The 15,804-nt window shown below is 42.1% G+C and overlaps 1 protein-coding gene across 6 annotated transcripts in view; it reads right to left on the reverse strand.

The window, feature by feature from the left end:
• The window catches only part of SORCS1 (sortilin related VPS10 domain containing receptor 1), a 590,109-nt gene that overhangs the window by 151,178 nt on the left and 423,127 nt on the right, over window positions 1-15,804 (reverse strand). For all 6 annotated transcript variants that reach the window (XM_024346619.3, XM_009459224.5, XM_003951748.5 and 3 more), the window contains exon 6: window positions 6,030-6,094. In XM_024346619.3, the coding sequence (XP_024202387.3) occupies window positions 6,030-6,094 (65 nt within the window). The remainder of the gene's footprint in view (window positions 1-6,029; window positions 6,095-15,804) is intronic.

Here is a 15,804-nt window from a genome sequence, read left to right on the forward strand (position 1 = left end):
ATCAAGATCTACTGGCAGGTCTGATAACTACTACAATTTTGAGGAAAGAATGAGCATAAATAATATTTTCAGATGTAATGACTGTATTAGGATATAAAAATTTCTGTGATTTCTATTGCAACAAAGTCGCTTATACTGCTAATACTACTCGAGTTTATTTCCAACCCTTACAATTGAAAGTAATCTTGTAAGTTATAAGGTTTATAAAAATAAAGATATAAGGCCGGGCATGGTGGCTCAAGCCTGTAATCCCAGCACTTTGGGAGGCCGAGGCGGGCGGATCTCAAGGTCAGGGGTTCAAGACCAGCCTGACCAACATGGTGAAACCCCATCTCTACTAAAAATACCAAAATTAGCTGGGCGTGGTGGTGTGCACCTGTAATCCCAGCTACTCAGGAGGCTGAGGCGAGAGAATTGCTTGAACCCAGGAGGTGGAGGTTGCAGTAAACTGAGATTGCACCATTGCACTCCAGCCTAGGAGACAGAGTGAGACTCCATCTCAAAAAAAAAAAAAAAACAAAATAAAATAAAATAAAAATAAAAAAATAAAAATAAAGATATAATTCTTTTTTCTCATGTAAAAAACTAAAGCTTTCCAGAGCTCACCTCCCCTCAAATATGGGAACTTCAATGGAAACAGAAATTAAGTATAACATGTAATCGAGGGACATCTGAAATAGACCAAAACTAAATTTTGAATAACAAACCCAGATAAGAATTCACAACACACTCCATGGGGAAGAGCCAAACTGGCAAGTGAGGGATTTTTCCTGTGTCAAATGTCTCAGTATCTTGACTACAAAATATGTGAACACACTAAAATCAGAAAATAATTTCTGGTTCAAAGTCAAAAACATGATGGCCAGGTGTGGTGGCTCATGCCTGTAACCTCAGCACTTTAGGAGGCCAGCGTGGGTGGATCACTTGAGGTCAGGAGTTTGAGATCAGTCTGACCAACATGGCAAAACCCCATCTCTACTAAAAATACAAAAATCAGCCAGGTGTGGTGGTAGGCGCCTGTAATCCTAGCTACTGGGGAGGCTGAGGCAGGAGAATCCCTTGAATCCAGGAGGCAGAGGTTGCAGTGAGCTGAGAGTGCACCACTGCACTCCGGGCTGGGCAACAGAGAGAGACTTCATCTCAAACAAAACAAAACAAAACAAAAACATTATATTATTGTAAAGTATATTTGGCATATACTCTACAAGATGTACAACCTAGAATAAAAACCATGGGTTCCATATACATAAACAATAATGAATGGGGTCGGGCGCAGTGGCTCATGTCTGTAATCACAGCACTTTGAAAGGCCGAGGCAGGTGGATCACCTGAGATCAGGAGTTCCAGACCAGCTCGGCCAACATAGTGAAACCCCATCTCTGCTAAAAATGCAAAAAACCAGCTGGGTGTGGTAGCGGGCACCTATAATCCCAGCTACTCAGGAGGCTGAGGCAGGAGAATCACTTGAACCCAGCAGGCGGAGGTTGCAGTGAGCTGAGATCGCGCCATTACACTCCAGCCTGGGCAACAAGAGCAAAACTCCATCACATACACAAAAATAAATAAATAAATAATAATAACAGTAATGAATGGATGGAGAAAAAAACAGAGGATCTCAATTAGGAAATAAGAGGTCAGCCATGGTGGCTCACGCTTGTAATCCCAGCACTTTGAGAGGCAGAGGCAGGCGGATCACTTGAGGTCAGGAGTTCGAGAGCAGCCTAGCCAACACGGCAAAACCCCATCTCTACCAAAAATACAAAAATTAGCCTGGTGTGATGGTGCATGCCTGGAGTCCCAGCTCCTTGGGAGGCTGAGGCAGGAGGATGGCTTGAACCCAGGGGGCAGAGGTTGCAGTGAGCCGAGATGGCGCCACTGCACTCCAGACTGGGTGACAGAGTGAGACTCTGTCTCAGGAAAAGAAAAAAAGCAAATGAGAAAGAGATAACACAGAGATATGAAATTCTTAGTGCAGCTGATGAGACTGTAACCTGATTTTGATAAATACACTGTCAAATTTTGCCCACTACATTTGCTGACACCTTGCTACCCTGACCTCTCTGTGCTACTTACTTCCAACCTCCTCCTCTCTGTTTATTTTGTTGTTGTTGTTGTTGTTTTAACTGAAGCCTTGGTTATTGAGACAATCTCTTTCTCTCTCTCTCTCTTTTTTTTTTTTTTTTTTTTTTTAACACTGTGACAGGTAGGTCAGGTGTTATGCTTAGACCCTTTAAAACAATTGGTAGATTTTTTTTTTTTCCTGTTTTGTTTTGACAGGGCTAACTTTTCAAATTAAATCCTTTTATTGAATTTTCACCCTTGAATAGTTTCTGAAGATGCTGCCTTTGCAAAAAAAAAAAAAAAGTAAAGTAAAATAAATAAAATTAGAACTGATAACATTTCATGCTTTGTGAAAGCTAAGCCTGAGATGACAGTTTGACATTATCAACCGCCATGCCTTCAGGGATCACAGGAATAATGCTGGGTGTAAGAAAATGTGCAGATCACAGAGAGTGATGGCCTCATTGTTTTTAGGATAAAGCGTCATGTGCATCGGATGCCACAAGCCAGAAAACAGCAGCATATGCCCAAAAGCTTGAAAATGAAAGCAACCCGGGATGCTACCAATTCCATCCAGAGCTTCCTAAACTAGGGGTGCGATCATGGGAAACAGACCCTCAAGCTCTTTCACTAATTTTCTGTTGTGGAACTTTGCTACTCAAAGCATGTTTCACAGACCCGCAGCATGGATATCATCTAGGAGCTTGTTAGAAATGCAGACTCTCGGCCGGGTGCGGTGGCTCACGCCTATATTCCCAGCACTTTGGGAGGCCGAGACGGGCGGATCACGAGGTCAAGAGATCGAGACCACCCTGGTTAACACGGTGAAACCCCGTCTCTACTAAAAATACAAAAAATTAGCCGGGCGTGGTGGCGGGTGCCTGTAGTCCCAGCTACTGAGGAGGCTGAGGCAGGAGAATGGCGTGAACCTGGGAGGCGGAGCTTGCAGTGAGCTGAGATCACACCTCTGCACTCCAGCCTGGGCGACAGAGCGAGACTCTGTCTCAAAAAAAAAAAGAAAAAAGAAATGCAGACTCTCAGGCCCCTATTGAATCACAATGCAGATCTTAACAAGGTCCCTTTGTGGGTAGCATACATGCTAAGGTTTAAGATGTGAGGCTCTAGCATTTTCAGACAACCTGGTAAGTGAGGTGAGATAGCCACTGGTAGCCCTGACAACTGGTCAGCCGGGTATGCGGTCATTCAACATATGCTTAGTGAGATCTCTCTACATGTAGATGCCATGGCATGTGCTGGAGACATAATGTTTTTGTTTTGACATGGGATCTCACTATGTTGCCCAGGCTGGAGTAAAGTTGCTATTCACAGTTGTGTTCATAGTGCACTACAGTCTTGAACTCCTGGGCTCAAATGATCCCCCTGCCGCAGCCTTCTGAGTAGCTGGGACTACAGATGTGTGCTACCATTCCTGGCTCTGGAGATACAATATTGAATATGATATACATGGTCCCTGCTCTCATAAAACTTACAGACTGGTGGCGAGAAACGGTTGTGATCGAATAAACATGTAAAAAGAAAGTATAATTTCAAACAGAGAAGAACATGATAAAGAAAAAAAACACAGTTGTATAAAAGCAATCAAAATAAGAAACTCATTTAGATTGAGAGTTTACGAGAGGCTTTTCTAAGAAATAGGTGATTAACCTGAGGTCTGAACCATCCACAGTAATCAATTATGCTCGACTGGTCAGGGTATGGCCAAGAAAGAAGGGTATTCCAGATAGAGAAAACAGCATGTACCAAGGCTTTATGGCAAGACACATACCCCTGTATGTTCCAAGAATTGAAAACCCGCCTAAAGGCCTGCAGGCAACGAGTGAGGAGAGGGCAGACTAAGATTAGGCTGAGGGAATGGGCAGACACAAGTTATGCTGGAGCTATAGGTCAAGATGAGAATTTAGTTCTTTATCATCAAAGCAATGGGAAGTAAGCAAGACTTTTTTTTTTTTTTTTTTTTTTTTTTGAGATGGAGTCTGCCTCTGTCGCCAGGCTGGAGTGCAGTGGTGCGATCTCAGCTCACTGCAACCTCTACCTCCCCGGTTCAAGTGATTATCCTGCCTCCACCTCCCAAGTAGCTGGGACAACAGGCACGCACCACCACACTCAGCTAATTTTTGTATTTTTAGTAGAGATGGGGTCTCACCATGTTGGCCAGGATGGTCTCTATCTCTGGTAAGCAAGACTTTTAAACAATGATGTGTTTACTTTTGCATTAAGAAAATATTGATCTCTGTTATGTAGCAAGAACTGGACCTTGGAATCCAAGATAACACCATCTGCTCCAGGGAAATGGAGAAGTCACCACAAGAGTGAGCCCCCTAAGGAGGTGGGAAAGCTGCTCTGACCTTTTGAGCTCATTCTGTGTCAGGCACAGTGCTGGGCATGTTACATGTGACAGCTTTGCCTGGGTTACAGAGGACGATGGTCAGCCTTGATCCCTAACCTGTGCCCCCACTGACTCTGTCAAAAAATATATTCACTCCCCCAAAAGGGAAACAAACCTTTAGAGATGAGAAATCTCATGGTACATGCATAGTAATGAAAAATGTGTGTTTTCTGGGGAGTTTGGGTTATAGGGGTGACCTGCTTTGTTTGGCTGTAAGCTGGTAAAGTGCAGGACCTTCTGCCTTTGTGTTCAGAAGAGCTAAGGACTGGTAGGCACAAACGGCAGTGATTAGGGTGCTTTTGAATTATGAGGGATATTTTAGAAACTGGGAATGTCTTGGAAATGAGATGGTCACTCTCTGGGCCAGTGCTGGGTAGCCTACAACAGCCTCATTGCTCTGTGGTAATTGTGGATAGTCCATTCTCTTCCTCTCCTCTACATCTGAGACCTCTTTCTTTCTCCCTGTCTTTTCTCCCCTCACCCTCTTCTATATACAGTTTCCCCCTTTTCTCATTTTCTTTTACCCCTCTCACCTGGAGTGCTCTATCCTAGGCCTAGCGGTACCCCCGCAAATGCTTAGCCCTTCTGAGGATCCTCTGTACCAGAGAAGGGGAAGGAAACATTCATTGCTGGTGTTAGTAGGTCAGGCACTGTGTGAAGTATTGTATATGCATGGGTTTCTTGAATTCTCACCTGAATAGGCTCTGTGAGATAGACATCACGGTCCTCTACTTATTTACCATATTAGCTTAGCTATATTATTACTTAAGCTTTCTATGCCTTTGCTTCTTCATATGTGAAATGAGAAAAATAACCTACAACATTGTCATGAGGCTACAAAGTGTAGTCCTGTCCTTCACTGCAGCATAACCACCCGGAGTTGATAAGAACTACTGACAGGTGAGCAATTCACTCAACTGACTCTCCTCCTGCTGCCTCTCATGGGGACACACAGAAAAATTCTCTCTCTCTCTTTTTTTTTTAAATTCTTTCCAAGTGTTTTGTGAATCTCCAAACAAGACAGTGAGGCATGGCCTGGATGGTATCTGACAAAATAAGGAGACTGAAGAAACAATTCAACACAAAAGAGTAGCAGCAGCAACAACAAGGAAACACTTTAGGAATCAAGAGTTTGGAAGTATTCTCTTTACCTGGAAAGACACTTAGATTGGATGAGAGGGCTGTGCTGGTATCACCACTATCAAAATATACATATTTCTGGATAACCTATATATTTATATTTATTAATATATGTGAAAAAATATATTTATGAAAAATTATTAAGACTATTTTGTATTACTGAAGACAGGAAATGTCTTCATGCCTAAATCACACGATTATTGCCACTGTGCCATTGTGCCTGCCTACCTATCCTTAGCTCTTCCGAACAGAAGATACCTGCACTTTACTAGCTTAGAGTCAAAAGAAGCAGGTCACCCCTGCAACCCCAAATCCTCAGAAACCACACATTCACTATGAGATTATTACACAGACTCAGTTCATGACAGAGTCATAGAACTAATATTACTATTGAGTATTGCGGCAAAGTTGATTTACTTACGACCATCCACAGTTCTGGCCTCAAGATGCACAAGGTCTGGTTCTTTATTTGACCCCATCACAGACCTAAAAAATGGAGAAACATGAAAAGAAACATCCATATTAATGACTTCACATGTGCCTTAGAGGAACTCGGCAGAGCCCCAGACTATTAATATCCACAGGCATCTAAACCCACAATCCTTAGAATATATCTACTCTATTTATTTATACAGCCTGACAGTAAAATTTCCACTTAAAATAAAAATGATAATGAAAACTACACTTGATGAAAGTCAGGCTGCATTCTAGCAAGGATGTTGCATGTTATTAGCTGGGACTTGCATACAGGTCCTACGCATGTTGTGTGTGTACTCTTGCAACAACCCCAGTGACAGTGTATTAAACTTTCAAAACTTATTAGGCAGGCATGCTGCTTCAGCTGGGTGACTTGATCAGCGATTCCCATAGCACACTGATCTAATTAATTTTTTCACTGAAATTTGCCAAACCACCTACGACTGCCCTATGAACAAACCCTGTGACTCAACCAATACATCAGCAGTTACAGCAGAGTGACGATTCTCTGTATTGTCGAACCCGTGTGAAGAGAAATAGATGCACCTCACTTTCTGATACGTGCCTGAGACCATATGTGTAAGCAAAATAAAAGCCTATTTAAAATGCCTTGGAGACACATATTATTTTGTGTAATCCTGCAGTAAGCTATATTAAATGGAAAATTATTATTCTGGAACATAAATAATATGGGCAATCACGCTTTATCTCTAGGATTTTTATACAATGAGATTAATTAAACTTGGGAACATCTGCACTTTTTGAAAAAATCAGGCTTTGCAGAACCTTAATTTATTCCATTTCTACACAGAAAACAGTGAAATGCCTCCAAACTGGTCCCTCTGCCTGCCCCCAGCCACTCAATCAAGGCTAGAAAATGCAGATGTTAAAACTACTTATCCCCGGGCCGTGCGCGGTGGCTCACGCCTGTAATCCCAGCACTTTGGGAGGCTGAGGCGGGCGGATCACAAGGTCAGGAGATCGAGACCATCCTGGCTAACACGGTGAAACCCCACCTCTACTAAAAATACAAAAAATTAGCCGGGCGTGGTGGTGGGTGCCTGTAGTCCCAGCTACTCCAGAGGCATGAACCCGGGAGGTAGAGCTTGCAGTGAGCCGAGATGGCACCACTGCACTCCAGCCTGGGTGAGGGAGTGAGACTCCGTCTCAAAAAAAAAAAAAAAAAAAAAAGTACTTGTCCCTCCAGAGCCTAGTGCGGTATCCACGACCCTGCACAGACTGGGTCCGTCTCACTTTTGCTGCCTCATCTCCTGCCACACTGAAAGATGTTGCCATTGTCTGAAAGTGCCACACTCATTTCCTCGCCCCTCTGTGAGTCTCTGTAAGCTTCTGCCTTCAGGTTGAGATGCTCTTCTCCAGCTTCACCTAACCCCTGAATCATAGTTTAAGACATAAGTGAAAAGTCACTTCCTCTGTTAAATATGTCTCATTTACGACAGGGAAAGCCTTCTCCTCCTATCAGCAAGTGTTTGTTATAAATCTTGTAAGATCCTTATCAGAGTTTGTTATAAAGAATTATTTTTGTGTTTTTCCAATATGAAGGCATCCTCTTCCCCCAACAGACACACACACAACACACAAATACAAAAGACACACACAGAGATACCCAATAAAGCTACTGGAGGGTCTTCTCTTTACACACTTTATATTCATAGATATAGTTCCTGGTATATAACAGACAGTCAAATGTGAAATGAAAGAAGGAAGGAATGAAGGAAAGACTAAAGAAAAGGAAAGAGGTTAGGAGGAAAGGCAGGGAGGACAAGAGGAAGGAGGTAAAGAGAAAGAAAGCGAAGGGGCTATAAAGGTCTGTGGGTTTTCTGAAGTAAGTACATTAATCATTGTCCTAGGGTTATTCCCAGAACTCTACTTACTTAAACTCATTTTTCCAACTCAAAGAAGCTGAGTGGCTAGCTGGCTTAATCACTCTTCATCTGGAGAAAAGAAGTCTCCTTAAAGCCCTGTTATCGCTGTCAATAAGTTTTCTCTGATTGATACATGGCCTGAAATTCAGAGCCTATGCTTGAAACATTAAATCCTACTTTGTTCTTCCCCTAGGAAGCAGATATTTCCTAATAAGGGTCTCATAATTTCCCTCATATAGACATGGGACATGCATTTGCACATTTTAATCACTGGAATCTGCTTGAATCCAGGCAGAAAGTGACCCTTTCATCAGAATTTCAGCTAAGTACTGCAGCGACTACTAGGCTTTGGGTGGTGACTCTCCTCACACTGAAGCATTAACTGGATCCACAGGTGACCTTTTCTGACAAGACTGCAAGTCATGAGCATTAAAAAAGAAAATGAGCTGCTTGACAAGCCTCAATCCAGAAAGCTCAGCAGTTAACTGTTTTATTTCAAAATGGGCAGTTACATGTTGTTCAACTGTCCACCTTGCCTTAAGTTTCATCCTTGAAATGACTACCACCACTTATTCCCAGGAGAAACGCAGTACCCCAGAAACACAAGGTTAAAACTAGCATGCAAGCCTATCTACTTGGCTTACGGCTAGTGTCAACGGGAGGCAAAATAATTACGCTGGATTCAGTGTAGCTTTCCATGTGCGTATAGTCTCAAATAAATAATAGCAGTAGTTTTTTAAAATCTTGTATTATCTTTAATGGCAAAGCTGTTGTTTCCAGTGACATCCCCCACTGCCTTATCAACAAACAAAAAACAGGCAAGGCCAAGTGCAGTGGCTCACGCCTGTAATCCCAGCACTTTGGCAGGCTAAGGCAGGCGGATAATGAGGTCAAGAGATTGAGACCATCCTGGCTAACATGGTGAAACCCCGTATCTACTAAAACTACAGAAATTAGCTGGGTGTGGTGGTGCGTGCCTGTATCGGGAGGCTGAGTCAGGAAAATCCCTTGAACCTGGGAGGTGGAGGTTGCAGTGAGCCAAGATCACACTGCTGTACTCTAGCATGGGCGACAAAGTGATACTCCATTTCAAAAAAAAAAAAAAAAGAAAAGAAAAGAAAAGAAAAAGAAAAAAAAAGAGGCAAGAGCAAAACAGAGTTCTCTGTTCTCCCCAAATCTACTGTGGCTAACAAACCTCCTTATTCTGCCTAAATGTTTTCTCATCTATAGTAAAACAATTACAACTGCAAAACAAAGCTTTACATATGAAAGTCAAACCACAGTGTTTCCAATAATTTTTATTTGATGATGCCTCACCCCTAGACCTGTGGTCCAAGAGTATCTCTAGCAGTTACAGATGATAAAGAATTATTGCTGCTTTTACTTTATGGCCTAGTGAGTTCTTAATTGCTGAGGCCAATCAATGCTGAATGTCTGTATAAGTGCTGATTTTAACGGTCCTGTCATTGACCAGATACCTTAGAAAAGCATATCATTGCAGTTGACCCAAATGATATCATTACTCTAGCCTATATATGCTCCTAAATTTTAGCTGGAGCTACGGAGTTAGGTAGCATTCTGTGTGTTTTAAGACCTACTATGTGTTTCATCCTCATCCTCATCATTAAACATCACTGTCATCATCATTATAATCATCAAAGAAAAACAGCATCAACATAGAATTTAATACAAAATGAACTCTTCATGGTCTTACTTGCAGAATGAGATCTTGAGACTGATATTCAAGCATCTCTATCCAAAGACGTTGGAAAATCTGACTTCTGCTATTAAGTATAAGGGATTGGGCACCTTCGTTTTATGCCTCTAGATTATCTGACACATATCACTGTCATAGTTCATAATGATTTGCTACATGTCTGCATAAATGACTCTCTTACTACACCAGACTCCCAAAGGCAAGTGTTCTGTCTTTTATCACTGAACTCTCTCTGCTTGCCAAAGTACAGAGAAGCAAGTTTTCTCAGTAAACACATATACAACATTTTTGCACCAGTCAATATTTACTAACATCCAATACAGCATGTTATTCTTTCTGGGACTCAGAACCTCTCTGTAAATATATGATAAAAATTTTGTCTAGGATATTTTAATTATTTAAAAAAAGGCAATAGGTAGATGTATCTTGTGTACCTTCACACTGCCTTTATGTTGAACCAGGAAAATGAACTCCCTTCTTGAAGTGAATTTTATGGAAGGGAAAGGGAGTCTTTCTGTGTACATCCTGGTGTCTGCCTGGGATCTCCTCTCATCCTTCTTCTGCCTTCATAACTCTTATTGCTGTGGCTCAGCTGCAGATGACTGAAGTTGAAAATAGGCTTCTCAGTGGGGGTGCCACTTAAGCCAAGTTGGTTATCCTTTCTGAGACTTTCAGAATGATGAACATACTTTTGCACAGAAAAAAATTAGGCCATGTTACAATTGGTGACTCATTTGTCAATCTCCTTTATTGACAGACAGACTCAAACCTTTCTGTACCTCTGTGCCAGGCACCTGCACGCCACAGATAGATTATCAAAAAGCATTAACTGAATGGTTTTTGAGAAAAGAGAAGTACACAAACCAGCCATATCAGCATGTATTAATTTATCTGTATATGTAACTTTTGTTAAGTTAGTTAACATCTCTGTGCCATCACTTTTTTAGTCTTTAAAATAAGTTAACATAATTTTTTCTATATTTTTCCTATAATATACATCTTTAAGTACCTAGAAGACTCCTGGCACAGAGCTAGGGCTCAGGAAATACAGTTAATTTATTTCTTCTCTTTTTCCCCCTTTTTATTTCCAGAAATGGGTGGGGGAATATTAATACCTAAGAAATTAAAATGTATGCTGGTGAAAAACTCTTGGCCAGGCGTGGTGACTCACACCTGTAATCCGAGGATCACTTGAGGTCAGGAGTTTGAGACCAGACTGGCCAACATGGCAAAACCCCATCTCTACTAAAAGTACAAAAATTAGCCAGGCATGGTGGCAGGCGCCTGTAATCCCAGCTACTCAGAAGGCTGAGGCAGGAAAATCGCTTGAACCCGGGAGGTGGAGGTTGCAGTGAGCCGAGATCAAGCCGGTGCACTCCAGGCTGGGCGACAAGAGCGAGACTCCATCTCCAAAAAAAAAAAAAAAAAAAAAAATTCTTGACATATCATGGATGCCTTGCTAACAGAAATGATCTATCAAAATTATTTATTGTCATAAGTCAATAGACAAAAAATGAGTCAATGGCTCAGAGATCAATTATATGAATAAATACAATTCAAATATTTATTCATTTATTTAGTCAGTGAAACATTCCAAACCCCTACTATGAAATAAGAATGAGGGCTACATAATTACTGCACTTAAGAGCTTTAGAACTACAGAAGAGGCAGTAACCCAATGAAGAAAGGGTTCTAACATTCAAGGTGCTATTTGAAGACACAGGAGGAATGACCTTTCACCTGCAGATGGAAACCTGGAGGAAAAGCAAGGTCCAGGAACCCTTTGGAGTAAATGAATCAAATCTTCAAGTATATGCAGCAATAGGATCAATGGACAGAAGGAGTGAAGAGCATTCCATTTACAGACAAATAGCAGGTACTGGGGCCCTAGCTCAAAGAAAGGATGACCCATATATGTATCTATTGTAAGTCAATAGGATGGATCCAGTGTTTCCAAAGTAGATTAGCAAAAGAAAACTGAAAAGACACCAGGGACCCAATCAAAAAGCACCTTTTGTGTAATGCTCAGGTTTTGTATTTGATCCTGAAAGCCATGAGATGGTGCTAAAGAAAGGTAAGCGTATACATTTATAAGCAGGTGAAAAGACTTCAGTCCTGGTCTATGTGTGGTCCTCGCTATTGAGGGACTATGAGGTGAAGTTGCACAGGTCATCTAGGTGAGCTTTGTTGATGAAAACAAGACAAAGCCCATTGCAGCCTCCTACATCTATACTTCCAGTATCTTAAGTAGGTTTTCACATTTAGGAGCTATTTTGAAATAAAACCTAAAGATCACTAAAGACAAGAATATGAATAAAAATAAATCACACTCTGAAATAGTATACCAGTGACATAGCAGCGCAACATCAGCCTTCTGAAATACAATCAGCTAAATGCAGCCTTTGTAGACATTTTCTACAGAGAAACTCAGAAATGTCACGAGTTTATCATTCGCCTGGCATTTTGTCTGAGTTTATACCAGCTTAATATAGTGCCCAATAAATGCTGCAGAGCCACAAAATGTCCTGATGTAGATAACCGCAGAGCAAGTACTACAAAATAAATATCATGATGGGATAGCACCTATTTATTCAGATTCAGAATTGCAGTTAATGGCATATGGGAAGAAACGAGGAGGGACCTGCAGAGGAACAGAGGCTGGAAGGTTGGAGACCCCTGCCTTCCTCTTCATGTTCCCACAGCCCCCCTTCATAAACAAAGTCCATGAGGGCAACAGGTCCTGTCTGCTACCAAAGTGCCTGGCAGGTATTGGCAGTGACATACCTTGGTTTCCTCTCCTACAGTCAAGGGTTTCCCCTTCACCTGCCACTATAATTAGGCCCTCAGACAAACATCATCAAGATAACCCTGGTTAAGGCCACAGTTTTTGTTTTTGAATAGAGCATCTTAGCCTGAGGTCTCGTCTGCTGTCCAACACGGGCAAATGGGCCAGATAATCTACAAAGCAGCCGAAGGTGCCATTTAACCTCTCCCTTTAGCCTAAGAAACATGTCTGCTTCCTGCTTTTATTCCTCTTGCCCCCAACACTGTCAGTCATATTGGTTCTCCAGAACCAAAGGTACCTACTAAAAATAACAAATAAATAGATCAATAGATAAACAGACAGATAAAAACAATGCTTAATCTCCTCAATGCACAATGGCCTACTGAGAATCAGCATTGCCAGCAACCTGAAGCCCTCCGCATGCTGCATTTTGTCATCCTTACTCCCCAAGCCAGAAGCCCAAGTGTTTATTTCTATGATGTCTGCAGCAAAGTGTGTGTGTGTGTGTGTGTGTGTGTGCATGTGAGTGTGCGTGTGAGTGTGTGTGTATGTGTAGGTGTCGGGGAGCAAAGTGAGGCACGCAAGTCTGACCTGGAATGAAGAAATACATAAAGCTCAGGAGGGCAGTGAGGAGGTGAAGATGTTTATTTAGCAAAGGGCTTGGTAAATAGGACTAAAAGTTTAAACAACCATGTTTAGAAACAAGCAACCTGTCTGTTAGGTCTGTGACCTGTCTGGTCACAATGACCAGACCTAAACCAGCCAAGAAGAAGCTTTCTGCAGCAGCTCTCCCCTTCCTTTCCCCACTTTCCCTTTTCTAATTTAATGACTTTGCTTTTTCCATCAGTATTTGCATTTTTTTGTTTCCTTCTTATTTCCCCACTTTTATGCCCCCTCTTTGTCTTTGTTGTTTCTTAAATAAATATTTTTTTTAAAGAGGAGGGTGGTGCAGGCACGGTGGCTCACGCACTTTGGGAGGCCGAGGCAGGTGGATCACTTGAGGTTGGAAGTTCGAGACGAGCCTGGCCAACATAATGAAACCCCATCTCTACTAAAAATACAAAAATTAGCCAGGCGTGTTGGCACACATCTGTAATCCCAGCTACTCAGGAGGCTGAGGCAGGCGAATTGCTTGAACCCGGGAGGCGGAGGTTGCAGTGAGCCGAAATCATGCCACTGCACTCCCCTACCCACCCCCCCAAAAAAAGGATAAAAGTATGTGGGGGGTCTAGAGAGATACCAGGGACCATGCTCAGATCAGTGCTCCTGATCCCCAAACAAAAATCACAGTGCCAATGAGATACAGAGAAATGCATTTCAACTGATGAAAAAGAGCATGAGATTAAGGTAAAGGAAAAGCTTAAAATATTTTTAATAAGGTTTCTTTTTATCTTTTTAAACTTTAGTGGTATCATACCCTGCGTATTTTTAGCAACTTGTTAAATGTACTCAATAATATATCTTGGATATGGTTCCATACCAGAACAAAAAAATAATGAGATAAATCTCTATTTTATTGCAACCTATTAAATGAAAATATCCAATTTATTCAGTCGTTGTCTATCGATGGACGCAAAGAAAAAATATACATAAATGGGGAAGAAAAAACTGGAGATACACATTAAAAATTCATAATTGTAGTCACTTTTGGTAGAGTTTGGGGGTTGTGGGTAATGGTCAAAGGGATCCTTATCCTTATCAGTAATTTAAGAATTTTTATAAGGAAGATGTATATATGCAACAGTCTAATAATTAATACAGCTGTACTATTAATAAAAAGAAAATATTCTCCATCTGGAAAATAAAGTCTAAGTGGGTAGTAAATGTGGGCAAATCACAAAGGGAGAGAAAAAAGGATGAGTGACATTTCCGTAGGGAGGAGACCTGGGATTTTCTCAAATCTTGAATACTTATAAGTCTGACACCATCTTAGTGAGAGGGCCAGGAAGCTGAAAGCCTAGAAGAGTTTTGGTCAGAGAAGCAGTGCTAAGGACCTCCTGGAGGGGCGTGCTTGTGTTGATGTTAAATTCAGTGTGAGAGGAAGGAGGCTGGAGATCCTGCGTGGGGCCGGAGGGGCCACAGTGACAGAAGACAGGGAGAAGAGAGAACCTCTCCACTTCTCCTCTCTTTATCCATTTCTGTTAAGGACAAAGAACTTCAGACTAGAGGGTAGAACAAATATAAGTTTAAAGGAATTGCTCAGCGCAGTGGCTCACAGCTGTAATCCCAGTATTTTGGGAGGCTGAGATGGGAGGATTGCTTGAGTCCAGGAGTTTGAGACCAGCCTGGGCAACAAAGCCAGACCCCCATCTCTATTAAAAATGTTTAAAGAGGCCAGGCACAGTGGCTCACGTCTGTAATCTCAGGGTCTCACTATACTGCCCCGGCTGGTCTTGAACTCCTGGACTCAAGCAATCTGTCCACTTTGGCCTCCCAAAGTTCTGAGATGACAGGTGTGAGCCGCTGTGGCCAGCCAGGGATTGTTTTAAAAGGCAAGGTTAGTGGACTAGGTATTTGAACTATAGACTCACTATGGATGACCAAAAAGGTTGGGTAAATATTAAAAGTAATAAGAGACCCAGCAAGGAAATAAAAGAATCATGAGGCCAAAAACTGAGAGAAGATGGAAATTCAGAGAAGAAAGTCCAGAGTTTGGCCCACTTTTCCCCTGGGGAAAACTGTCATTGTCTTGGCTGGGCATGGTGGCTCATGCCTGTAATCCTAGCACTTTGGGAGTTCAAGGCAGGTGGATCATTTTAGGTCAGGAGTTTGAGACCAGCCTGGCCAACATGGTGAAACCTCATCTCACTAAAAATACAAAAATTATCCTGGCATGGTGGCACATACCTGTAATCCCAGCTACTCAAGAGGCTGAGGCAGGAGAATCACTTGAACCCAGGAGGCAGAGGTTGCAGTGAGCCAAGATTGCACCACTGCACTCCAGTCTGGGCGACAGAGAGAGAGAGACTGTCTCAAAAAGAAAAAAAAAAAAAAAAAAAGGAATTGAAAATTTAAACCAGGCCGGGCGTGGTGGCTCATGCCTGTAATCCCAGCACTTTGGGAGGCCGAGGCGGGTGGATCACGAGGTCAGAAGATCGAGACCATCTGGCTAACACGATGAAACCCTGTCTCTATTAAAAATACAAAAAAAAAAAAAAAATAGCTGGGCGTGGTGGCGAGCGCCTGTAATCCCAGCACTTTGGGAGGCCGAGTCGGACAGATCACGAGGTTAGGAGATCAAGATAATCCTGGCTAATGTGGTGAAACCTCGTCTCTACTAAAAAACACAAAAAATTAGCTGGCTGTGGTGGTGGGTGCCTGTAGTCCCAGC

The sequence above is a fragment of the Pan troglodytes genome, chromosome 8 (genome assembly GCF_028858775.2).
Source record: "Pan troglodytes isolate AG18354 chromosome 8, NHGRI_mPanTro3-v2.0_pri, whole genome shotgun sequence".
Classification (NCBI taxonomy): Eukaryota; Metazoa; Chordata; class Mammalia; order Primates; family Hominidae; genus Pan; species Pan troglodytes.